The 26,445-nt window shown below is 37.7% G+C and overlaps 1 protein-coding gene across 6 annotated transcripts in view; it reads left to right on the forward strand.

Annotated features, from left to right (window-relative positions):
• The window catches only part of CEP162 (centrosomal protein 162), a 90,400-nt gene that overhangs the window by 17,973 nt on the left and 45,982 nt on the right, over positions 1 to 26,445 (forward strand). For 5 of the 6 annotated variants that reach the window (XM_008263166.4, XM_051854513.2, XM_070073821.1 and 2 more), the window contains exons 7-13: positions 7,376 to 7,494; positions 9,975 to 10,005; positions 10,496 to 10,612; positions 18,394 to 18,588; positions 19,120 to 19,201; positions 20,590 to 20,872; positions 21,776 to 22,037. In XM_008263166.4, coding sequence (XP_008261388.2) covers positions 7,376 to 7,494; positions 9,975 to 10,005; positions 10,496 to 10,612; positions 18,394 to 18,588; positions 19,120 to 19,201; positions 20,590 to 20,872; positions 21,776 to 22,037 — 1,089 coding nt within the window. The remainder of the gene's footprint in view (positions 1 to 7,375; positions 7,495 to 9,974; positions 10,006 to 10,495; positions 10,613 to 18,393; positions 18,589 to 19,119; positions 19,202 to 20,589; positions 20,873 to 21,775; positions 22,038 to 26,445) is intronic. The other variant, XM_002714457.5, reaches the window with a different exon arrangement.

Consider the following 26,445-nt stretch of genomic DNA (forward strand, 5'->3'; position numbering starts at 1 on the left):
TTGCCACAGTGTCCTAGCTTTCCATGCCTTAAATGCTTTCATGGGCTTTTTAGCCAGATCCAAATGCCTTAAGGGCTGATTCTGAGGCCAGAATGCTGTTTGTCATTCTATGAGTTCGCTATGTGGCCTGCTTCCCGTGTCGGATCATTCTCTCCTTTTTAATACTATGTATTGTTATTAGCAGACACTTGGTCTTTTTTTTCTTTTCTTTTTTTTTTTTTTAAGTTTTTTATTTTGACAGGCAGAGTGGACAGTGAGAGAGAGAGACAGAGAGAAAGGTCTTCCTTTGCCGTTGGTTCACCCTCCAATGGCCACCGCGGCTGGCGCACTGCGGCCGGCGCACCGCGCTCATCCGATGGCAGGAGCCAGGAGCCAGGTGCTTTTCCTGGTCTCCCATGGGGTGCAGGGCCCATGCACCTGGGCCATCCTCCACTGCACTCCCTGGTCACAGCAGAGGGCTGGCCTGGAAGAGGGGCAACCGGGACAGAATCTGGCGCCCCGACCGGGACTAGAACCCGGTGTGCCGGCGCCGCTAGGCGGAGGATTAGCCTAGTGAGCCACGGCGCCGGCCGACACTTGGTCTTATTTATGTGATCCCTTTGACACTTATTCCTATCTATATGATCAGTTATACACTTAAAATGATCACTTTAACTAGTAAGATGGTATTAGTACCACCCAGCTTAAAGAGATTTGAAGTCCCATGGCAAGTTTTTAGCTTTACCCTTAGGGGTAAGTCTGAGCAAATGTGTGCCAAACTGTACATCTCCTCCCTATCTTATTCCCACTCTTATTTTTTTTACTGGAATCAATTTTCAATTGGATTTAAACACCTATGAATAATTCTGTGTTAAGTAGAGTTCAGTCAATGGTATTAAGTAGTAAAAAGAGTAAAATAATAAGCTGTTCCTTGACAGGACAAGAGCTGATGAAGTCACTGTTTCTCATAGTGTCAATTTCACTTCTACAGGTTACCTTTTAGGTGCTCAGTTAGTTGTCACCAGTCAGGGAGTACATATATTTGTCCCTTTGGGACTGGCTTATTTCACTAAGTTTGATGTTTTCCAGATTCATCCATTTTGTTGTAAAAGACCGGATTTCATTTTTTTTTTTTTACTGCTGTGTAGTATTCCACAGAGTACGTATCCCATAATTTCTTTATCCAGGCTTCTGTTGATGTTTAGGTTGACGTTTAAGCATTTAGGTTGATTCCATGTCTTACCTATTGTGAGTTGAGCTGCAATAAACATGGAGGTACAGATAGCTCTTTCATTTGCAGATTTAATTTCCTTTGGATAAATTCTGAGGAGTGGTAGGACTATATTCAGATTTCTGAGGTATCTCCAAACTGCCTTCCATAGTGGCTTTACCAGTTTGCATTCCCACCAGCAGTGGATTAGGGTACCTTTTTCCCCATGTCCTTGCCAGCATTTGTTATTTGTTGATTTCTGTAAGAGAGCCATTCTAACTGGGGTGAAACCTCATTGTGGTTTTGATTTGCATTTCCCTGACAGCTAGAGATCCTGAATATTTTTTCATGTGTCTGTTGGCCATTTGGATTTCCTCTTTTGAAAAATGTCTGGAGCCGGCGCGGTGGCGCACCGGGTTCTAGTCCCGGTTGCTCCTCTTCCAGTTCAGCTCTCTGCTGTGGCGCGGGAAGGCAGTGGAGGATGGCCCAAGTTCTTGGGCCCCTGCACCCACGAGGGAGACCAGAAAGAAGCTCCTGGCTCCTGGCTTCAGATCAGCGTAACTCCGGCCATTGCGGCATCCTGGAGATTGAACCAACGGAAGGAAGGCTTTTCTGCCTGTCTGTCTCTCTCGCTGTTTGTAACTCTGTCAAATAAATAAGTGAAAACCTTTAAAAAAAGAAAAATGTCTAAGTCCTTGGCCCATATCTTAAGTGGATTATCAAGAAACTGTGGAGTTCCTTGATCTCCTTCTAGATTCTGTTTATTAATCCTTTATCAATTCCATAGTTTGCAAATAATTTCTCCCATTCTGTCTGTTGCCTCTTCACTTTCCTATTTCTTTTGCTGTAAAGAAACTTCTCAATTTGATGTAATCCCAGTTGTTAATTTTGGCTTTGGCTGCCTGTGCCTCTGGGGTCTTTTCCAAGAAGTCTTTGCCTGTGCCAGAATCCTGCAGGGTTTCTATGATGTTCTCTAATAATTTGATGATATTGGCTTGTAGATTTAGATATTTAATCCCTGTTGAGTTGATTTTTGTGTAAGGTGTAAGGTAGGGGTCTTGCTTCATACTTCTGCATGTGGAAATCCAGTTTTCTCAGCACCATTTCTTGAATAGACTGTCCTTGCTCCAGGAATTGGTTTTAGCTCCTTGATCAAATATAAGTTTGTTGTAGATGTTTAGATTGCTTTCTAGTGTTTCTATTCTGTTCCATTGGTCTATACATCTGTTTTTGTACCAGTACCAGGCTTTTTTTGAATATAATTGCCTTACTATGTTTTGAAGCCTGGTATTGTGAAGTCTCCGGCTTTGTTTTTATTGTGTTAAGATTGCTTTAGCTATTCAAGTTCTACTGTGCCTCCATATAAATTTGAGCATCATTTTTTCTAGATCTGAGAAGAATGTCTTTGGTATTTTGATTGGTGTCACATTGAATCTATAAATTGCATTTGGAAGAATAGATATTTTTTGTTTGTTTTTATTTAGTAAAAATAAATTTCCAAAGTACAGCTTACAGATTACAATCCCCCCCCCACCATAATTTCCCTCCCACTCGCACCCCTCCCATCTCCCGCTCCCTCTCCCATTCCATTCACATCAAGATTCATTTTCAATTATCTTTATATACAGAAGATTGATTTAGTATATATTAAGTAAACATATCCTCAGTTTGCACCCACACAGAAACACAAAGTGTAAAATACTGTTTCAGTACTAGTTATGGCATTACTTCACATTGGACAACACACTAAGGACAGATCCCACATGAGATGTAAGTACACAGTGACTCCTGTTGTTGACTTAACAATTTGACACTCTTGTTTATGGCATCAGTAATCTCCCTAGGCTCTAGTCATGAGTTGCCAAGGCTATGGAAGCCTGTTGAATTCGCCGACTTCGATCTTATTCCGACAGGGTCATAGTCAAAGTGGAAGTTCTCTCCTCATTCATAGAAAGGTACCTCCTTCATTGATGGCCCCGTTCTTTCCACTGGGATCTCACTCGCAAAGATCTTTTATTTAGGTCTTTTTTTTTTCCCAGAGTGTCTTGGCTTTCCATGCCTAAAATACTCTCATGAGCTCTTCAGCCAGATCCGAATGCCTTAAGGGCTGATTCTGAGGCTAGAGTGCTGTTTAAAACATCTGCCATTCTGTGAGTCTGCTGTGTATCCCGCTTCCCATGTTGGATCGTTCTCTCCCTTTTTGATTCTATCAGTTAGTATTCGCAGACACTGGTCTTGTTTGTGTGATTCCTTTGACTCTTAGACCTACCAGTGTGATCAATTGTGAACAGAAATTGATCACTGGGACTAGTGAGATGGCATTGGTACATGCCACCTTGATGGGATTGTATTGGAATCCCCTTGTGCATTTCTAACTCCACCATTTGGGGCAAGTCCAATTGATCATGTCCCAAATTGTAATTTCCTCCCTCTCTTATTCCCACTCTTATATTTAACAGGGATCACTTTTCAGTTAAATTTAAATACCTAAGAATAATTGTGTGTTAATTACAGAGTTCAACCAATAGTACTAGAACAAAAAAGAATACTAAAAGGGATAAAGTATTACATTGTACATCAACAGTCAGGACAAGAGCTGATCAAGTCACTGTTTCTCATAGTGTCCATTTCACTTCAATAAGTTTCCCCTTTGCTGCTCAGTTAGTTGTCACTGATGAGGGAGAACATGTGATATTTGTCCCTTTGGGACTGGCTTAATTCACTCAGCATATGTTTTCCAGATTCCTCCATCTTGTTGCAAATGACCAGATTTCATTGTTTTTGACTGCTGTATAGTATTCTGTAGAGTACATGTCCCATAATTCCTTTATCCAGTCTACTGTTGGTGGGCATTTGGGTTGGTTCCAGGTCTTAGCTATTGTGAATTGAGCTGCAATAAACATTAATGTGCAGACAGCTTGTTTCTTTGCCAATTTAATTTCCTTTGGGTAAATTCCAAGGAGTGGGATGGCTGGGTCGAACGGTAGGGTTATATTCAGGTTTCTGAGGAATCTCCAGACTGACTTCCGTAGTGTCTTAACCAGTTTGCATTCCCACCAACAGTGGGTTAGTGTCCCTTTTCCCCCACATCCTCGCCAGCATCTATTGTTGGTAGATTTCTGAATGTGAGCCATTCTAACCGGGGTGAGGTGAAACCTCATTGTGATTTTTATTTGCATTTCCCTGATTGCTAGTGATCTTGAACATTTTTTCATTTGTCTGTTGGCCATTTGGATTTCCTCTTTTGAAAAATGTCTATTGAGGTCCTTGGCCCATCTCTTAAGTGGGTTGTTTGTTTTGTTGTTGTGGAGTTTCTTGATTTCTTTGTAGACTCTGGTTATCAGCCCTTTATCAGTTGCATAGTTTGCAAATATTTTTTCCCATTCTGTAGGTTGCCTCTTCACTTTCCTGACTGTTTCTTTTGCAGTACAGAAACTTCTCAATTTGATGCAATCCCAAATGTTAGTTCTGGCTTTGACTGCCTGTGCCTCTGGGGTCTTTTCTAGGAAGTCTTTCCTGGTACCTATATCTTGCAGGGTTTCTCCAATGCTCTCTAATAAATTGATGGTGTCAGGTTGTAGATTTAAGTCTTTAGTCCATGTTGAGTGGATGTTTGTGTAAGGTGAAAGGTAGGGGTCTTGCTTCCTGCTTTTGCATGTGGAAATCCAGTTTTCCCAGCACCATTTATTGAATAGACTGCCCTTACTCCAGGGATTGGTTTTGGATCCTTGATCAAATATAAGTTGGCTGTAGATGTTTGGATTGATTTCTGGTGTTTCTATTCTGTTCCATTGGTCTATCCATCTGTTTCTGTACCAGTACCATGCTGTTTTGATTACAACTGCCCTGTAGTATGTCCTGAAGTCTGGTATTGTGATGCCTCCGGCTTTGTTTTTGTTGTACAAGATTGCTTTAGCTCTTCGAGGTCTCTTGTGTCTCCATATAAATTTCAGCACCATTTTTTCCAGATCTGAGAAGATGTCTTCGGTATTTTGATTGGTATTGCAGTGAATCTGTAAATTGCTTTTGGGAGAATGGACATTTTGATGATACTGATTCTTCCAATCCATGAGCATGGAAGATTTTTCCATTTCTTGGTATCCTCTTCTATTCCTTTCTTTAAGGTTATGTAATTTTCATCGTAGAGATCTTTAACGTCCTTGGTTAAGTTTATTCCAAGGTATTTGATTGATTTTGTAGCTATTGTGAATGGGATTGATCTTAGCAGTTCTTTCTCAGCCATGGCATTGCCTGTGTATACAAAGGCTGTTGATTTTTGTGCATTGACTTTATATCCTGCTACTTTGTCAAAAATCTATGAGTTCCAATAGTCTCTTAGTAGAGTTCTTTGGATCCCCTAAATAAAAAAATCATATCATCTGCAAAGAGGGATAGTTTGAGTTCTTCCTTCCCAACTTGTATCCCTTTAATTTCTTTTTCTTGCCTAATAGCTCTGGCTAAATCTTCCTGAACTATATTGAATAGAAGTGGTATTAATGGGCGTCCCTGTCTGGTATCAGATTTCAGTGGAAATGCTTCCAACTTTTCCCCCATTCAATAGGATGTTGGCCGTGGGTTTTTCATAAATTGCTTTGATTATATTGAGGAATGTTCCTTCCATACCCAGTGTTCTTAGCGTTTTCATCATGAACGGGTGTTGTATTTTATCAAATGCTTTCTCTGCGTCTATTGAGATAATCATATGGTTTTTCTTCTGCAGTCTGTTAATGTGGTGTATCATGTTGATTGTTTTGCGAACATTGAACCAACCCTACATACCAGGGATCAATCCCACTTGGTCTGCGTGGATGATCTTTCTGATGTGTTGTTGCATTCTATTGGCGAGAATTTTATTGAGGATTTTTGCATCTATGTTCATCAGGGATATTGGTCTGTAATTTTCTTTCAATGCTGCATCTTTTTCCACCTTAGGAATTAGGTGATGCTGGCTTCATAGAAAGAATTTAGGAGGATTCCCTCTGTTTAAATTGTTTTTGAGTAACTTGAGAAGAATTGGAGTTCTTCTTTAAATGTCTGGAGGAATTCAGCAGTGAATCCATCTAGTCCTGGGCTTTTCTTTGTTGGGAGGGCCTTTATTACTGTTTCAATTTCTGTCTCAGTTATGGGTCTGTTTAGGTTTTCTATGTCTTCCTGGTTCAATTTATGTAGGTTGTATGTGTCCAGGAATCTGGACTGTTGTTCAGTTTTCATGTGTTTGCATATGCTCTAGAGATTCCTGAGTTGTTGATTTCCAGCTTCATTCAATAGTTGTTTGAGAAGATGCTTGGTATGATTTCTGTCTTTTTGAATTTGCTGAGACTGGTTTACCCACTGTGTCACAGTGCCAGCCCCAGATTTTTGTTTTAACAGAAATACTGAAATTTCATTTTAAATTTCATATAAAATATTTTGGACAGTTCTAGAAATGTTTAGTTGATCATAATAAAGACTAAAAATATAAAACGCTTAGAACTATTTGAAACTACAGACAATGAAATAAAAATAAGATTGCATACTAACATTAAATCTCAAGAAAAATTCTCTGAAGTTATTTTTATGTTAATATTTCAATAAATTATTCTTCTGCAGACTCCTTCCTTTGAAACTCAGTCTTTCCTTGAAATTTGACTTATGTGACAGTGTGATTCTTGTACTTTTAAAAATTATTTTGGAGTGAAATAGATATTTTGAGATTCAGTGATTGTTTACAGCCCTTGTCTCTTCTGTTAAGAGACAGTGTTTTTGTTTTTGTTTTCCTTCATACTATTTGTTGAACTCCTTTACTTAGAATAGGGTTAATTTTACCTTCATTAAGTAAACTGAAAGTAAATCTTTGTAAAAATTAAGAATGGGAATGGGAGAGAGAAGAGGAAGAAGGGTAGGAACATGGGTAGGAGGGAGGGTGGAGGGGGGAGTGTCACTATTTTCCTAAATCTGTATATATGAAATGCATGGAACTTGTAAAACTTACATAAAACATTTAAATTGTATTTTATGATTAATATATGAAAATGTATGGTACATTCTACCTGACTTCTCATAATTGCATTTTCACATTATTTCAGAATCAGTAATTTACAAAATTGATTGTTATATATTCATGTAAATTTCAGACAAATTTGATATGTATTTTAGTTATTTTCAGAAAAAAATGCATTTCCTCTGATAAAAAATTATTTTATTCAGAAAATTACAGTGATGATTTTGATGATGCTGAGGATATTGATGCAGCTTTGACTACCAAAGATGAAGAGATTCATTCTGAAGAAAATCCCAAATCAGAAAAAATATATGTACCCAAACAGGTACATTATCAATTATGTATGTTTTTAAGATTGTATTTATTTATTTGAGAGTTCATTTGAGAAAGAGTTACAGAGAGAAGGAGTGACAAAGAGGTCTTCCATCCTCTGGTTCAGTCCTCAAATGGCCACAACCACCAGAGTAGGGCACGAAATGATGTCCATTTGGGATGACGGCGTCTCAGGTAGAGGCTTAGCCTCCTAGGCCACAGCACCGGCCCCCAATTATGTGTTTAACAGTTTGACAACTTCTTCCATCAACCTGGCTAACTTGCCATTTGAGGAGCTCAGAATACAAAGTTCTTCATAGTCTTGCTCTTTGCTGTCAACTTAGGAGTCTACACACTCAGGTGTGCATTTTCTTAACTGAGATGTCAGCTGAAACTCTGACAATTGATTCTGTAAGGGATTGCGTTTGGCAAAGGATTTCTCTTAGTTAAGCTTCAGGAATTGAAAATTAAATTTCCAAAACTACATTTTAATAGGTATATTACAGGTTTCTGTGACAGGAATTTTCATTGTAAAGTACAATAAATTTCCCTTAGTAGGGTTTAAGACTTAGTTGGCTGGGAGCCGGTGCCATGGCTCACTTGGTTAATCCTTCGCCTGTGGTGCTATAATCCCATATGGGTGCCGGGTTCTAGTCCCGGCTGCTCCTCTTCCAGTCCAGCTCTCTGCTGTGGCCCAGGTCCTTGGGCCCTGCACCCACATGAGAGACCAGGAGGAAGCACCTGGCTCCTGGCTTTGGATCGGCGCAGCGCTGGCCGTTGCAGCCATTTGAGGGGGTGAACCAACGGAAAAAGGAAGACCTTTTTCTCTGTCTGTCTCTCTTTCTCTCTCTGTCTATAACTCTACCTGTCAAGAAAAATTAAAAAATTAAAACTTAGTTGGCTAAGATTAGGAATTATATTATTCCTTTCACATTCAGCAGTGCTCTGCTCTAATTCTCTCATTTGCCAGTTGTTACCAAGGCTTGTTCAGAGCTATAGGACTATGTAGTATATAACCTATCATACAGAACTTATCTGTGAAGCTTTCTAATAGTAGTTATAAGACGATTTCTGTTGTTATTTTGGTCTTGTTGTGTACACAGTCTCTTGGGATTGCATATTAGGACTAGATGTTTTGAATATGTGTAAAACTCATAGCCTCTAAATAAAGAGTGAAATATTTTTCAGGTATATGTAAATACTCTTTAATTTTAAACTTGATACTTTGTTTTGGGTTGCTGTCTCTCTGTGTCATGTGATTTATACATGAAATATGGCAATTACAATATTCTTTGAGAAAATTAATAATGCATGATGGTACAGTATATTAAGAAAATGTCCCCTGTACTAAAATATTTCAGCCCAAATGTAGAAGCCTCACAAAGAAAAGTCTGGGTAAGACTCGAAACAGGAAAGACTTACAGCTTTGTCATTTTTTAAGATTTATTGATTTTACTTGAAAGGCAGAGTTACAGAAAGAGAAAGTACTTCATCTGCTGGTTCACTCCCCAAATGGCCATGATGGCTGGAGTTGGGCCAGTTTGAAGCCAAGAGCCAGGAGCTTCTTCCAGCTCTTCCACGTGGATGCAGGAGCCGAAGGACTTGGGCCATTTTGCACTGCTTTGCCAGGCACATTAGCAGGGAGCTGGATCAGAAGTGGAGCAAGCTGGGATTTGAACTGGCACTCACATGGAATGCTGACACTGCAGGTGGCGGTTTAACCTGCTACACCACAACACAGGCTCCTATAGCTTTGTTATTATGGGAGGACCCTGCACACTTCATAGGCTTGTGAGGAATGTGGAGACACTAATTAGAAGTTATTCTAAGGCAGAGGTGGGGAACGTTTTCTCTGCCATTGACCATTTAGGTATTTATAACATCATTTGTGGGCCATATGAAATTATCAGCTTAAAAATTAGCCTGCTGTATGTTTATTGAATTTTGAGCCCTGCCTGTGGTAGCGTTGGCAGGATTTCACACTCCTTAGACAGTCTGCAGGCTAGACATTCCCTACCCCTGTTCTAAGGGCACCTGCAGTATTGAAGAGCTTCACCCGTCTTGCTGTTTGATGGCTTGCCCTCCTAAAATCTGTCTTGAAATGTGGATGGAACAATAAGTATAAGGTATATTTGGTTATTTTTAACAAGGAAAAACTGATGATGAAATAATTACAGGACTCATGTGAAGAAGCTCTGTTATGTTGAAGTTAAAAACAGAAAGTTTGAGCAAGGTCAGTGAGCAGATGGTAGGTACCTAAACAATTTAAGAGAGGCTTTTAAAAGCCTAAATTAGTTTTGGTAATTGCCAAAGTTTGGAAGAGACTTTTAAAAGTTTTCTCAGAACTATAGTTTTGACATACTGTTAATAAATGAAAATGGTGACGAAAACCTAGAAAGCATAACTTCTTGATCTCTTCACAACAGAATTTGCCTTGTGGTCATTTGATGTGATTTTGGTCTTAAAACATGAAATAATTTTCTTTTACCTTAGGAAGAAGAGAAAACCGGTATGCTGGCTAATGGTAAATATTATGTATATTTATATATTTTTGGTAGCAAAAATTAGTCTATTCAGAAAATTTTATCTCAATAACTCTGAATAAATTACTTTGTTTTTAACTATCTCTAAGGAATTAAACTTTATTGCTTTTCTCAATAATGTATTCCTTCTGCCTATCAAGAATCCTGTTACACTTGAGAATTTTTTTTGTTGTTCTTATTAGACTGTTTGAAAGCACAGGTAGGTGTGTTCATGTTAACTTACTCTCTTGTACATAACAAGAAAATCACACTTTTTATATTTGAGAGGGCTTCAGAAAGCTTGTGGACAAATGGAATTAAAATATAATGAGGATTTTGAAGACCACTTATATACCTAAATCATGCTTGTTTTAATATATACATATACATACACAAGATTAAATACTGATTGTATGTAGACATTGTATGTGAGAAAGAAACTACACAAATTACTTACAGTCCTTATATTTTTTTTCTTATATATTCTTTCAGTTGTACTTCTTGATTCATTAGACTCTGTTGAAGACGTCAACCTGGATGAACAGGATAAAGCAGCAGCTAAGTCAAAAACCCTACAGGGAATGATTGATAAAGAAATGACAGAAACGGGTAAACATATTTGAAAAATTGCTGTTCTTTAGAATACTTTGTAATCCATTGACTTCATTTCTAGTGAGGTATATAAAGTAACTGCACTGACCGTAAAACTTTATATTTCACATTTTCTACCATCTTTAACAATTTAAATAACCAGAACTCACTAATGGTGGCACTTAATGCTAATAGGTCAAGTCAAGTGATGTTAAAATACACACATATTAATAAATGAGTAAATGCTATTGATGCGAAAGTATAGCACTGTAGGTAAATATTAACAATTTACCTATGTAATACTGTGCCTCTCCACAGAATTCAGTTAATTTTGCCTTTTAGAAGAAATGAGACTTTGGCCTTATGTTCTTTTCCATAAGACCGAAGAGAGCTTTCCTTCTCTTTAGGAAGACATTAGATTAGCTGCCACAGTTCTGAAACACCAAAGACTAGTGAGGCTATGCCAGAGCTTATAAAGGTCTTTGATAAACTACTTTGTTAAAACAGTGGAAACTTTATCCAATTAAAATCTTATATAGAACATTATATAGAAGTAAACATGCTATTTTTATCAGTATAAATTTGTAAGCTCTCAGTTGTGACATCTATCTATAAAATTAATGAGGGCAGACATTTTGCACAGTGGTTAATTTATTGCCTGGGCTGCTTACATCCTATATGGAACTGCCTGGCTCTTCCTGTTCAGATGCAGCTTGCTGCTGGTGCGCACCCTGGGAGGCAGGAGATGACAACTCAAGTACTTGTGTCCCTGCCAGATATCAAGAGAAGAATTCTGGGCTCTTGGCTCCAGCCTGGCCCTGCCCTTGTTATTTCAGGCATTTGGGGAGTGAACCAGGGGAATGCAAGATCCCTGTCTGTCTCTTTCTCTTTCTCTCTCTCTCTCTCTCTCTCTCTCTCTTTCTCTCTCTGCCTTTCAAGGAGAATTAAAATAAATAAAAATATTGTTAATGTGGAAATGATACTAAAAAGTTATGTGGTTAAAGAATAAAATATAAATGTTTTAAAAATTAATGAAAATAGAGGTTTTTTTGAAAATTTTGAAATTAGGATCTATAGACATATGTTAACATTCTTTTATCACCATCAGCCTTCCACTCTGTATTTTGTTTTGTTGTATAGCAATAATCTTACCACATTAACAATTGCAAATTAAAATGTTTTAATCAGCTTACTTTTGCATCTCATGATACTGGTCAACTATACCAATTCAGACACTTGGAAATAAAGATGAAATCACTAACCAACTATAAACATTAGCTTGCATTTTATTTTTTTATTCTTACTTTTTATCAAAATATAGCTATAGAAAAGTGCAGCTTAATAAGTTTTCAGTTATTAAATACACACATATAATTCAGTTATTAAATACACAGATAAACAACCAGATCAAAAAATAAGAGTCAAACAGCAAATTTCTTTCAGATCTTTTGTTTCTAGTTACTTTCCTTCTGAGAGTTACCTCTGTTTCATCCCCTTCCATTTTAAAACATAAGTACACAAGTCAAAAAGTTAAAGCTATGTATAAGAATTTTCCCACAAGACATATTAATTGCTTATTTGCTGTCACCCAGAAGGATTGCTCTGCCTTGATGAAAGCATATCCAGAGCCCATGTCCCTCAGCTAGCTGTACCACTGTTTAAGTAACCATGTCATGTCATAAAGGTGCTGTGATCGTCCTCCACTTCTAGTTTTCAGTATTCAGACATGAGTTGTTTCAAAAGACCATTGTTGAGCTACAACTTTTCTAGTTATCAGTATGCTATGGGAAGTTCCATGTATGCAGAATGGCCAGAGAAATTTTATTCTGACATGCATGGAAACAAGTTAAATAGAAGGCAAAAGTTATAAAAATACTGTAATTACATAATATCTTCAAAATATTAGAGTTACATAAATGGCATATTCTAGTGCGCAGACTAGGTTCTATTATACTGTTTTAAAGCATAATTTAAAATGGGATTCCAATCAAATATTTGTGGAACCCATTATTTTCTTTGAAAAATTGCTACTTTATTGATCACAGTATGAAAACTAACGCTGTAGACTATAAGAAAGACTCACAGGACAGGTGTTTGTGCCTCTTGTATTAGAGTGCCTGGGTTTGATTTCTGGCTCTGAATTGCATTTCAAATTCCTACCAAGGCAGAGTTTGGGAAACAGCAGGTGGTTGCTCAAGTATTTTGACCTCTGGCACCCACATGGGAGATCTGGATTGAGTTTGACTCTCAGCTCTGGCATCAGGGCCCAGCCCTGGCCATGGCAGCCACTTAGGAAAAAAATAAGCAAATGGGAGTTCTCTATTTCTGTCTCCCCCACTGTCTCTGTGTATCAGTCTTTGTCCCTGCCTCTCAAATTTTTTAAAAATTCAAGTAAAAATATATTGCTAAAAGTAAAAATTGTAAGAAGATAATCATATTAAGATGATCCAAACAGTTATGAAGTTAGTTTGCTGTCCTTTTTTCTTAAATGTTCTTAACTCTGAAATAGCTTGATTAGTTGACGACTGGAAGGTAGTAGAGCATGAAGTTACTGCCATGTAGACTTGTATTCATATTCGCAGCCCTGCCGCCATGTGCCTCTAAGCCTGTTTCCTCTTTAAAAATAAAACTTCTGATGATCAACTGAGATAATGTGTATTTCCTGGTACATTATGAAAACTCATTAAGCAGTAGCTACTCTATGGTTGTTGTCATCATTATTTATATAAGCCAAGCTGTAGAAAAGAATCTGAAGGCATACAGAATAAACAATGTTTGTAGGTTATTTCATTTACCTAGGATTTCAAAAATACACTTGCAGATTTCAAATGATGATTTGAACTTGGTTTAAGAACTGAAATATTCAGTGACTTGTTTTGTTTTACTGTGTCTAAGCAGGCTCAGAGATTGCCTTTAGTTAATCATATGATTTAGGAATTTTTTGTATTTTGTTAAACTGTTAGTAAATATAAAAATAAGGTTTTTCCCAGCACCAGGCCAGATCTAACTTTTCACTACTTTCATTTGTCTCATGGCCACGTGTCATTTTGTATCCTGGATGCATGACTGGAGTAGTTATAGGATGGTAGTATTGCTCTATGAAAGCAGGAAGATGAGGCAATACATATTTTACTATTTTCTTTTTAGCATGCATTAATTAATCATGAGTCTCAATAATAAATTTGTCATTGTATTTCCCTTCTTGGCTTCCACTTTGCTACAAATAATTTTTAATTTTTAAAAAATCCACCATTAGTGATAGAAGATACAATTTGATTAAGAGATTATTTACAAAAATTTGAGCTCTTTATTGTCATTAGTTCTGTCATTCTTTTTTGGTAGAATTGGTCATCTGGTGAGAAGAGAAGGTTAATAGGGAAGGAAGAGTGAATGATGACGTCACAGTTCCTGTTTTGGGTGATGGAGTAAATAGTGATACCACTAGATAAAATATGGAATACTGATGATAGAATAAGTTTTTGTGGGAATATGTTTTACATCCCCAAATTCAGTTGGGGATATTTTAGATGTGATTTTCATAGAGGACAATCCTAATATATGTTAGTGAGATTGTGTTAAGAAAAGAGATACAAAAGAGAAAGGTTTGGGAGCCACAAGCAAAAGTGAAGTTAAAGCCAAGCTTTTTTATTTTTCTTTTTATCCATTTTTTTAATCCAGAAACTTTTTCTTTAAGATATACAAACTTTATGCATTTCATAAATACAAATTTAGCTTCCCACACTACCCTCCCTCCAACATGCATTCCTACACTTCTTCCTCCTCCCTCTCCTAGTCTCATTCTTATTTTTTTACTAAGGTCTATTTTCAATTAACTTTATACACATAAGATTAACCCTATACCAAGTAAAGAGTTTAACAAATAGTATGGAAAAAAAAAAAGACAAAACCCTAAACTATTCTTCAACAGTCAAGGCAAGGGCTGTTAAAAGTCATCGCTTCTCAAGTGTCAGCTTCACTTCTGTACATTACCTTTTAGGTACTCGGTTAGTTACCACAGATCAGAGAGAACATATGGTATTTGTCTTTTAGGGACTGGCTTATTTCAATAAGTATAATGTTTTCCAGTGCACTCATTTTGTTGCAAATGACAGGGTCTGGTTTTTTTTTTATATACTGCTGTTTAGTATTCCATGGTGTACATATCCTGCAATTTCTTTTTTTTTAACATATTTTCTTTGTATTTATTCCAAGTTAAAATACTATGAATATTTTGTTATACCTATTTAAAATATATGTGACAATGACAATATTTTACATGCATATTTTAGATTAGCACAATTGCCAAATAAATATTTAAAGACTTGAATTCAAATTATTATAAAACACTGTAATATTTTGCTCAAAATTCCAATGTACAGACTTAAAAAGTCCTTGAAGACCATTGCTGTGCAATCAACTGAAAGCATCCTGTAGAGTGTCAATAAGGGTACACACTAGGGAACAGTTCACGGGTTTTCTCAGCACCATTGTTGCCAAGACAACATCTTCTCATCTATCTAAATACAGTTTTTAATAATTTCACAATTCGTGTTCCCTCTCTGTCAAGTAAATACAGGGAATGAGCCTTCATGAAGTTAGCTAGGGATGGGTGCACATTATGGATCAGTGAGTTAAGCCACCACTTGCAATTTCCGTGTACAACATCAGAGTGTCTGGTTCAAACCCTGGTTACTCTACTTCTGATCCAACTTCTTGCTTATGAACATCCTGGGAGAAAACCGGTAATGGCTTAAGTACTAGTCCCTGCCACTCAGAGACTAGAATGTCATTCCAGAATTCCAGGCTTTGTCCTAACACAGCTCCAGCTGCATTTGATAAGTAAACAGTCAGATGTAAGATTGAAATACCTCTCTCACTTTCTCTCTCTCTCTCAATTTAATTAGATGAAAATATTTTTTTCCGATTGTAAGTACAATTCTTTGTACACTTTATGGAGATAGATATGTCAACAAAATAGTGAAGAAGAAATTGAGATACACAGTATTTTTGAGTAAGTTAGCCATTATTCTTCTTTTGGACAGTCACAGGGTCATGCCTTCTTAGAGGAATTTTAGAACTCTGACTCACTCACTGCTGCTGTTTCTTCCATTTCTTTTATTTATTTTTTTTAACTTTTATTTAATGAATATAAATTTCCAAAGTACAGCTTATGGATTACAATGGCTTCCCCCCCATAACTTCCCTCCCACCCACAACCCTCCCTTTTCCCACTCCCTCTCCCCTTCCATTCACACCAAGATTCATTTTCGTTTCTCTTTATATACAGAAGATCAGTTTAGCATACAGTAAGTAAAGATTTCAACAGTTTGCACCCCCATAGAAACACAAAGTGAAAAATACTGTTTGAGTACTAGTTATAGCATTAAATCTCAATGTACAGCACACTAAGGACAAAGATGCTACATGAGGAGTAAGTGCACAGTGACTCCTGTTGTTGACTTAACCAATTGACACTCTTGTTTATGGCATCAGTAATCACCCTAGGCTCTTGTCATGAGCTGCCAAGGCTATGGAAGCCCCCTGAGTTCACTGACTCTGATCATATTTAGACAAGGCCATGGTCAAAGTGGAAGTTCTCTCCTCCCTTCAGAGAAAGGTACCTCCTTCTTTGATGACCCGTTCTTTCCACTGGGATCTCACTTGCTGAGATCTTTCATTTAGGTTTTTCTTTTTTTCCCCCAGAGTGTCTTGGCTTTCCATGCCTGAATGCCTGAAATACTCTCATGGGCTTTTCAGCCGGATCTGCATGCCTTAAGGGCTCATATCCTGCAATTTCTTTATGCAGTCTTCAGTTGATGGACATTTGGGTTGATTCCATATCTTAGCTATTGTGAGTTGAGCTGCAATAAACATGGGGGTACAGATAACTCTTTCATATGTGAATTTCATTTGCTTTAGATAAATTCTCAGGAGTGGAATGGCTGGGTCATATGCTAGGACTATATTCAGATTTCTGAGGTATCTCCATACTGTCTTCCACAGTGGCTGTACCAGTTTACAGTCTCAGCAACAGTGGCCCAGAGTACCTTTTTCCCCACGTCCTCTCCAGCACTTGTTGTTTATTGATTTCTGTGTGAAAACCATTCTAACTGAAGTGAGGTAAAACCTCATTGTGGTTTTGCTTTGCACTTCCCTGATAGCTAGTGATCCTGAACATTTTTTCATATGCCTGTTGGCCATTTGGATTTCCTCTTTGGAAAAATGTCTGTTTAAGTCCTTTGCCCATTTCTTAACTGGATTATTTGTTTTGTTGTTGTTGAGTTTCTTCACTCTTTGTATATTCTGGATATTAATGCATTATCAATTGCATAGTTTACTAATAATTTCTTCTGCTATGTCAATTGTTTCTTCACTCTGCTGAGTGTTTCCTTTGCAGTGCAGAAGTTTCTCACTTTGATATAATCCCATTTGTGAATTTGAGCTTTGATTACCTGTGCTTCTGGGGTCTTTTCCAGGAAATCTTTGCCTATGTCAATGACTTGCAGAGGATTTCCCCAATGTTCTCTAATAATTTGATGGTATCTGATCATAGATTTAGGTCTTTGATTCATTTTGAGTGGATTTTTGTGAAGGTGTAAGGTAGGGGTGTTGCTTCATACTTCTGCTTGTGGAGATCCAGTTTTCCCAGCGCCATTTGTTAGAGACTTTCCTTTCTGTAGGAATTGATTTTAGCTCCTTAACCCAAGATAAGTTGGTTGTGTTCCTTTGAGGGTGTCATGTGTTCCACTTTTTTTTTTTTTTATTTGAGAGGTAGGGTTACAGACAGTGAAAGGAAGAGACAGAGAGAAAGGTCTTCCTTCCGTTGGTTCACTTCCCAAATAGCCACAACAACTGGAGCTGCTCTGATCCAAAGCCAGGAGCCAGGAGCTAGGAGCTTCCTCCTGGTCTCCCACATGGGTGCAGGGGCCCAAGCACCTGGGCTGTCTTATACTGCTTTCCCAGGCCATAGCAGAGAGCTGGATGGGAAGAGGAGCAGCCAGGAGCAGAACCGGTGCCCACATTTGATGCTGGCACCGCAGGCTGAGGATTAACCTGCTGCACCATGGTGCCAGCCCCAAGGTGTGCACTTCTGATCAAGCCAAGTTCTTGATGAAATTAGCCATCCTCACCACCACCCCTCCACCCCATGCCAAAACTAAGTATAAGGATTAAGAAAGAAGCCTAAAACTAGAGCCCTGAAATGAGCTGTTGACCATAAGAGATGAAAAAGTAGTCTCAGAGTGGTGGGAATAAGAAGAAAAAGCAGGGATAACAGAAGCGATAGATGACTCAAAATGTTGAAGAGGTGATGGATTTGGCCATTAGGAAATTGCGTTTGATTATAGTGGCTTTAGTAGAATATTGGAAAACTTAACCAGTTACAAAGTTGGGAGGAATGAATTACAGTTGAAGAAAATATGCAGATTACAAGATGCTTGGTGGTACAGGGAAGCAGAGAGAGTAAGAGAATGATAGTGATAAGGGAGGGGTAGAATCCTTCAAAGGAATTTGTCAGTTTGGGAAATTTAGGACTACTTTTAAACAATGAGAGGGGTTGATTAAAAATAGTAGGAAGAGAGGACAATAATTAGTGAAGTCAGATTTTATGCTAGAAAGGTTATTGAATCTGCTGTGATTTAATGCGAATAGACTATAGGTAGGTACAAATTACCTACGTCTGTAGTTAACTCTACTTTTATTAACCTTCCTTCAGCCCTGTTTACCATTCCCAACATACTGATGATGTTAGTGTTTTGTATTTGTGATGTGATTATAACTGGGGATGCCATTTATTTCAGCAGGTATTTCTTACGGACAAAGCAATAGTGACATTGAAGCCTTGCGTCAGGCTTACTCTCACATAGCCCATTCATTGGGGGATGCAGATGAGCAAAAAACTGGATGTAACACAGTGGGAAATATCAAGGGCTCAGTGAAAGATCATTCTCAAGAAAATGAAGAGTCTTCAAAAAACATTTCTACTACTGAATCTGGTAAAAGTTGATAGATCAATTTTTTTAAGTATTTGAGACCCTAACTGAATAGTTTCTAGTTTCTAGTATAATATAAAGACAGTTTGTGAGCATAAAGAGTTTGTGCATGTGAAACTCAGGAATCATTTGTTTAAATATAAAATTTGACCCAAACAGAATAAAATTTCCTTTTCTAGTATCCCTGCACAAAATTAAGAAATCACTTAAGTTGATATTTTTTACTCTTTTTCATGTACATATATTAAAGTTGTTATTTTAATAGAGAGCAGTATGGGGGGGGGGGTCAGCTAAATACATGCTTAGCAAATATGTGCATGTGTTTATGTAGATATATATTTGACACTGATATTTCATAAATATCAAAGGAGATTTTCTTAGTACAAGGAAATTTGTAGTGGGAAGCAGGTTATTACATGTACTATTTTGTTAACTGTGTCAATTAGAGAAAATGTAATTTGGTGGTATGAGACATGCAGAAGTAAGCAATTTATATAACATTGTGGCTTTAAATTTCACTTTTTCCTTCTTTAGATCTGCCCACAGTAGAGGAGCTAATGAAACCTATCAGAATAGATTCTTTTGGGGTCAGTGGTTTTGATTTACAACCAATCAGGTATGAGTTTTTTTGGACTGTATTGTGTAGGATGATTTGTTGAGTTTTGGGATTTTTTTTTGTTTGTTCTGTCATTGGAAACGTTTATGACTTTTTGTTGTATGTCATTTCTAGTGTAAGATTTATGGCTAACATTAGCGTATATGAATTTCCCTTTAAGTCACTATTCACTTCTTTTCATGTTCTTACTCAGTTAATTCATAAAAATTCTTCTAGTACTAAAAAAGAAATTGATGCTATTAAATAAAAACTGCTATTAATTGGTATTAAAACTTTTCACTGAAAAATATGATCTCTCTTCAGCTCTGCATAATGAGGGACTGTTGTTTCATAATCAGAGAAAAAATGAGTTTTATTTTTTAGATGAGTCATTGATATGTTCTTTATAAACCTGCTAGTTTTGACTTAATCACAGACTGGCCCTTGGTCTCACAGGTGAGTTCTGTGCTCACATATGAATCAGGTTTCGTGAATATCTCTCAAGTCCTGTACAGTTTGGTGGAAGGATACGTGACCCACTGTCATTCTGCAAACAAACTAGTACAGCACAGTAACATGTCTTTTTTTTTTTAAGATTTATTTATTTATTTGAAAGTCAGAGTTATAGAGAGAGAAGGAGAGGCAGAGAGAGAGAGAGAGAGAAAGGTCTTCCATCTACTGGTTCACTTCCCAATTGGCTGCAGCTGCCGGAGCTGCGCCTATCTGAAGCCAGGAGCCAGGAGTCTCCTCTGGGTCTTCCCATGCAGGTGCAGGGGCCCAAGGACTTGGCCATCTTCCACTGCTTTCCCAGGCCATAGCAGAGAGCTGTATCAGAAGTGGAGCAGTCAGGTCTCGAACTGGTGCCCATATGGGATGCTGACACTGCAGGTGGCAGCTTTACCCGCTATGCCACAGCGCCAGCCCCCAATAGTAATGTCTTAAGACAGTTTTGCATTTCTGTATTATTCATTGTCACATACAGTATCTCACATAATCCATTTAATAAGTAGACAAGGTATCTTTATTCCCAATTATTCAAGTAATGAAGTTGAAATAAATCTAATTTAGTGATGGAACTCTCACCAATACCAGATAATGATTATACCGGTCTCTGCCTCTGAAATAAATAAATAAATTTCAATCTTGTTTGACTTGGCTTTCTTTAAAGTAGATCTGAGTTATTTGTGTAATTCTTTATATTTTCCAGTTTTAAAATTATCTGAAATTAAAATAGATTACTTAGTACTATATGAATATGCCATGATAACCCAAATTGTTAATAATGTATTTAACATTAGTAACTTTAATTTGAATATTTACAACTCTTACAGTGTGTGTGTGTGTGTAACTGGTATTTGAAGAGTCATATTACATAGGATTCACTCTCTGTGTCCAATTTCATTTTATAGCTCTAAGAAAATGGCTGATGATAAGGAAACTGAATGTATTAGCCATTTACCCCTACAGATGAACTCAAATGTGATGTCTGAAGACTTATACCATGTGAACCAATCTTTGGACAAAAATGATGAGAATGTGATTTTACAAAGGACAGCAAGTGAGGGTATGGAATGTAGCTATCCACCAGTAACTGCTTCAGAGGAACATATTGATAAAATGTACCTTGATATTTTGAGGAAAAAATTATCAGTTAATGAATTATTATTACCTCAAGATGACAAAATTAATAAAGTAAGTATGTATAACCCAAATTGCTTTGATAAATTTAGCAATGAAGTTATGTCAGATTTATAAAGTACTGTTGATAAATGTGTTCTGCCACTGGGATTGATTACACACTGACCTCCACAGTAGATGCTCAAGATTTGTGGACTTGTGGGTGATATTTATTACAGTGCCCTCTAGTCCCCAAATTAAAAAATACCACCGTGACATTTGCTTTCTTTTAGAAGCTGTTCTTCACAGTGTTTCTTTTATTTCTTCCTCTTCTTTTTTTCCAAGCATAGCCCAGAATTTGAATAGTAAAATAAAATAAACTGTATTTATCATTATAGTGTTTGTTGTTCAGTCTTTCCAATAGTTAACGTTGTAGTAAGTGGCACTTTGCAGGAATGCTGCTAACAACCGTTGGGAAATTTATACTTCACTATCCCTTTTTTTCCTCTGTTCTTGATCTCTTCTGCTTTGTAGTTTCCCTGGTCTCAATATTCTCTTTGTATTTTATAATATTGAATTGTGTATTTACTGTAAATCATCTCCAGTTCTTTGTGGAGTAAGTCAGAATTTCAGTGAAATTTTTAAAGCATCTTGAAAAGTTGAGAGGAAAGAAAGATTTCAAATGTAATTTCGAAATATATTCTTTCCTTGATCTCTTCCATGTTCATTCTAGTAATTACACATCTGGCTTTCTGGAAACCTTATTTTGCTTTGTTATTTGCTTTGTTTTAATGCTAACTTTGAAACTATATTACAAAGTGCCAAGATTATAACTAGAAAACTTTATCATAGTTGTTTACCTTTTACAAACTGTATTATTTGGTCATGATGAGTATCTTGCTATATATTAACTTTTCCTTCACAACAACAGTTGAAGTTCATTTAGGTTCTGAAGAATTTACATTTTTTTGTATGCAGACTTTTCGATCTCAGCTGAGTTCTGGAGAAGAAGGGGCTGTAATTGGTAAACAAGTACTGTACAAAAAGGCTAGAAGTGCACCTCCTTTGCTTAAAAAAAAACCTCAGAGTGGATTATATGCATCAGTTAGGAGCTCAGGCTATGGCAAACCCAGTTCCCCACTCAAGATGTTTTCTACTCTTGAAAAGAAATCTTCAAAGGACATTGTGAAAACCAAAAACTTGAGACCCATTCCTGCCTCAAATCAAGCTAGGAAAAAAGGTAATCCAATACTTTTTTCATAATACATTTTGTACATATAGTTTATTTCCTTCCTTGTTTTCAGGGAGATAAATTAATCTGAAGATACTATATTCTTCTGAAACAATTTATAGAAGGTCACACATGGGGCTTGCCCCAGGATGGTGGCAGTGGATGGGGATAAAAAGTGGTTGGATAAGGATACATTTCGAGACAGAACCAAAAATCTGAACAGCTGGTTTCAGGCTACTAAATTTTTTGTCTGGAAAATTGAATTACTATCAGGTGGATGGAAAAGAATAGATTTGCATGTGGACTGAAGTGTTTAGTTTTGAGATGTCAATTTTGAGTTGTCTATTTGACATGCAAGTGAAGTTGACAAGGAGGCAATTAGATTTAAATCTGGAGTTCAAGAGGCAGGTATGAACTGTAGATATCTTTTGGCAAGTGTTTTTAAAAACAGAAAGATGGTTTGTTATGAGACCAAGAGTACCAAGAAAGAAAGCACTACTAGAAGGAAAAAAAGGAGACCAGGACCTGGGGTCCAGACATGCCAATCTTTTTTTTTTTTTTTTTAATTTATTTGACTAGTAGGTTTATAGACAGAGAGAAAGGTCTTCCTTCTGTTGGTTCACTCCCCAAATGGCCTCTATGGCCAGCGCTGCACCAATCCGAAGCCAGGAACCAGGTGCTTCTTCCTGGTCTCCCATGCGGGTACAGGGGCCCAAGCACTTGGTCCATCCTCCACTGCCCTCCCGGGCCACAGCAGAGAGCTGGAATGGAAGAGGAGCAACCAGGACTAGAACCTGGTGCCTATATGAGATGCCAGCACCGTAGGTGGAGGATTAACCAAGTAAGCCACAGCACTGGCCCCCCAGACATGCCATCTTAAGAGCTCAAGCAAAGGGGCCCACATGGTGCAGTGGGTGAAGCCACTGCTTCTGAAGTTGACATCCTATAACAAATCCCAGCTGTTCTCCTCTAGCTTGCTGCTAATGCACCTGGGAAGGCACCTACCACCCACTTGGGAATTCCTGCCAGGCTTTGACCTGGCCAGGGCCTGGCTAGGACCTGGCTGTTGCAGGCATCTGGGGAGTGAACTGATGAATGGAGGAGCTCTCTCTCTCTCTGGCTTCGCCTCTCTACCTTTTAAATAAATAAATCTTTAAAAACTTCCAAAGAAGGATTAAAATCAAGCAGAGGAGAAAGAAGTTACAAGTGAAGACAGGGTGAGATTGGAGGAAACCTTGGAATCAGGTAGAATCCTAAAGACCAAATGAACAAAGTGTTTTTAAGAAGAATCTGATCAGTCATTTGCCGCTAAGAAGCAAAGAAAGATACGGATTGAGAAATCACTTTTTTTTTTTTACTTTTATTTAGTAACTTCATCTTCATTCATTTTTAGGACTTCTTAAATTTTCCTTTTGATTCCTTCTGTGATCTGCTGTTTATTCAGGAGCATGTCCTTTAGTCTCCATGTGTTTGTTCATTTTCTAGTTTCTTAAGTTGTTCATTTCCAATTTCATTCCACTGTGGTCATAAAAGATATGTGAAATGATTTCATATTTTTTAGCTTATTAAGGCTTTTTAAAAAAGATTTATTTTTTTAACTTTTATTTAACGAATATAAATTTCCAAAGTACAGCTTATGGATTACAATGGCTTCCCCCCATAACTTCCCTCCCACCCGCAACCCTCTCCTTTCCCTCTCCCTCTCCCCTTCCATTCACATCAAGATTCATTTTCAATTATCTTTATATACAGAAGCTTGATTTAGTATATATTAAGTAAAGATTTCATCAGTTTGCACCCACACAGAAACACAAAATGTAAAAATACTGTTTCAGTACTAGTTATGGCATTACTTCACATTGGACAACACATTAAGGACAGATCCCACATGAGGAGTAAGTACACAGTGACTCCTGTTGTTGACTTAACAATTTGACACTCTTGTTTATGGCATCAGTAATCTCCCTAGGCTCTCATCATGAGTTGCCAAGGCTATGGAAGCCTTTTGAGTTCGCCGACTTCGATCTTATTCCGACAGGGTCATAGTCAAAGTGGAAGTTCTCTCCTCCCTTCAGAGAAAGGTACCTCCTCCTTTGATGGCCCCGTTCTTTCCACTGGGATCTCACTCGCAGAGATCTTTCATTTAGTGGGTTTTTTTTTTTTTTTTTTTTTTGGCCAGAGTGTCTTGGCTTTCCATGCCTGAAATACTCTCATGGGCTCTTGAGCCAGATCTGACTGCCTTAAGCGCTGATTCTGAGGCTAGAGTGCTATTTAGGACATCTGCCATTCTGTGAGTCTGCTGTGTATCCTGCTTCGCATGATGGATCGTTCTCTCCCTTTTTGATTCTATCAGTTAGTATTCGCAGACACTAGTCTTGTTTGTGTGATCCCTTTGATTCTTAGACCTACCAGTGTGATCAATTGTGAACAGAAATTGATCACTTGGACTAGTGAGATGGCATTGGTACATGCCACTTTGATGGGATTGTATTGGAATCCCCTGGCACGATTCTAACTCCACCATTTGGGGCAAGTCCGACTGAGCATGTCACAAATTGTACATCTCCTCCCTCTCTTATTCCCACTCTTATATTTAACAGGGATCACTTTTCAGTTAAATTTAAACACCTAAAAATAATTTTGTGTTAATTACAGAGTTCAACCAATAGTACTAGAACAAAAAAGAATACTAGAAAGGATAAAGTATTACATTGTACATCAACAGTCAGGACAAGGGCTGATCAATTCACTGTTTCTCATAGTGTCCATTTCACTTCAACAAGTTTCCCCTTTGGTGCTCAGTTAGTTGTCACTGATGAGGGAGAACATACAATATTTGTCCCTTTGGGACTGGGTTAATTCACTCAGCATGATGTTTTCCAGATTCCTCCATTTTGTTGCAAATGACTGGGTTTCATTGTTTTTGACTGCTGTATAGTATTCTGTAGAGTACATGTCCCATAATTCCTTTATCCAGTCTACTGTTGATGGGCATTTGGGTTGGTTCCATGTCTTAGCTATTGTGAATTGAGCTGCAATAAACATTAATGTGCAGATAGCTTGTTTGTTTGCCAGTTTAATTTCCTTTGGATAAATTCCGAGGAGTGGGATGGCTGGGTTGTATGGTAGGGTTATATTCAGGTTTCTGAGGAATCTTCAGACTGACTTCCATAGTGGCTTAACCAGTTTGCACTCCCACCAACAGTGGGTTAGTGTCCCTTTTTCCCCACATCCTCTCCAGCATCTATTGTTGGTAGATTTCTGAATGTGAGCCATTCTAACCAGGGTGAGGTGAAACCTCATTGTGGTTTTGATTTGCATTTCCCTGATTGCTAGTGATCTTGAACATTTTTTCATGTGTCTGTTGGCCATTTGGATTTCCTCTTTTGAAAAATGTCTATTGAGGTCCTTGGCCCATCTCTTAAGTGGGTTGTTTGTTTTGTTGTTGTGGAGTTTCTTGATTTCCTTGTAGACTCTGGTTATCAGCCCTTTATCTGTTGCATAGTTTGCAAATATTTTTTCCCATTCTGTTGGTTGCGTCTTCACTCTCCTGACTGTTTTATTTGCAGTACAGAAACTTCTCAATTTGATGCAATCCCAAATGTTAGTTTTGGCTTTGACTGCCTGTGCCTCCGGGGTCTTTTCTAGGAAGTCTTTCCTGGTACCTATATCTTGCAGGGTTTCTCCAATGCTCTCTAATAAATTGATGGTGTCAGGTCGTAGATTTAAGTCTTTAGTCCATGTTGAGTGGATGTTTGTGTAAGGTGAAAGGTAGGGGTCTTGCTTCCTGCTTCTGCAAGTGGAAATCCAATTTTCCAAGCACCATTTATTGAATAGACTGCCCTTACTCCAGGGATTGGTTTTGGATCCTTGATCAAATATAAGTTGGCTGTAGATGTTTGGATTGATTTCTGATGTTTCCATTCTGTTCCATTGGTCTATCCATCTGTTTCTGTACCAGTACCATGCTGTTTTGATTACAACTGCCCTGTAGTATGTCCTGAAATCTGGTATTGTGATGCCTCCGGCTTTGTTTTTTTTGTACAGGATTGCTTTAGCTCTTCGAGGTCTCTTGTGTTTCCATATGAATTTCAGCATCATTTTTTCCAGATCTGAGAAGATGTCTTTGGTATTTTCATTGGTATTGCATTGAATCTGTAAATTGCTTTTGGGAGAATGGACATTTTGATGATACTGATTCTTCCAATCCATGAGCATGGAAGATTTTTCCGTTTCTTGGTATCCTCTTCTATTTCTTTCTTTAAGGTTTTGTAATTTTCATCGTAGAGATCTTTAACGTCCTTGGTTAAGTTTATTCCAAGGTATTTGATTGTTTTTGTAGCTATTGTGAATGGGATTGATCTTAGCAGTTCTTTCTCAGCCGTGGCATTGCCTGTGTATACAAAAGCTGTTGATT

Source organism: Oryctolagus cuniculus, chromosome 5, assembly GCF_964237555.1.
Source record: "Oryctolagus cuniculus chromosome 5, mOryCun1.1, whole genome shotgun sequence".
Lineage (NCBI taxonomy): Eukaryota > Metazoa > Chordata > Mammalia > Lagomorpha > Leporidae > Oryctolagus > Oryctolagus cuniculus.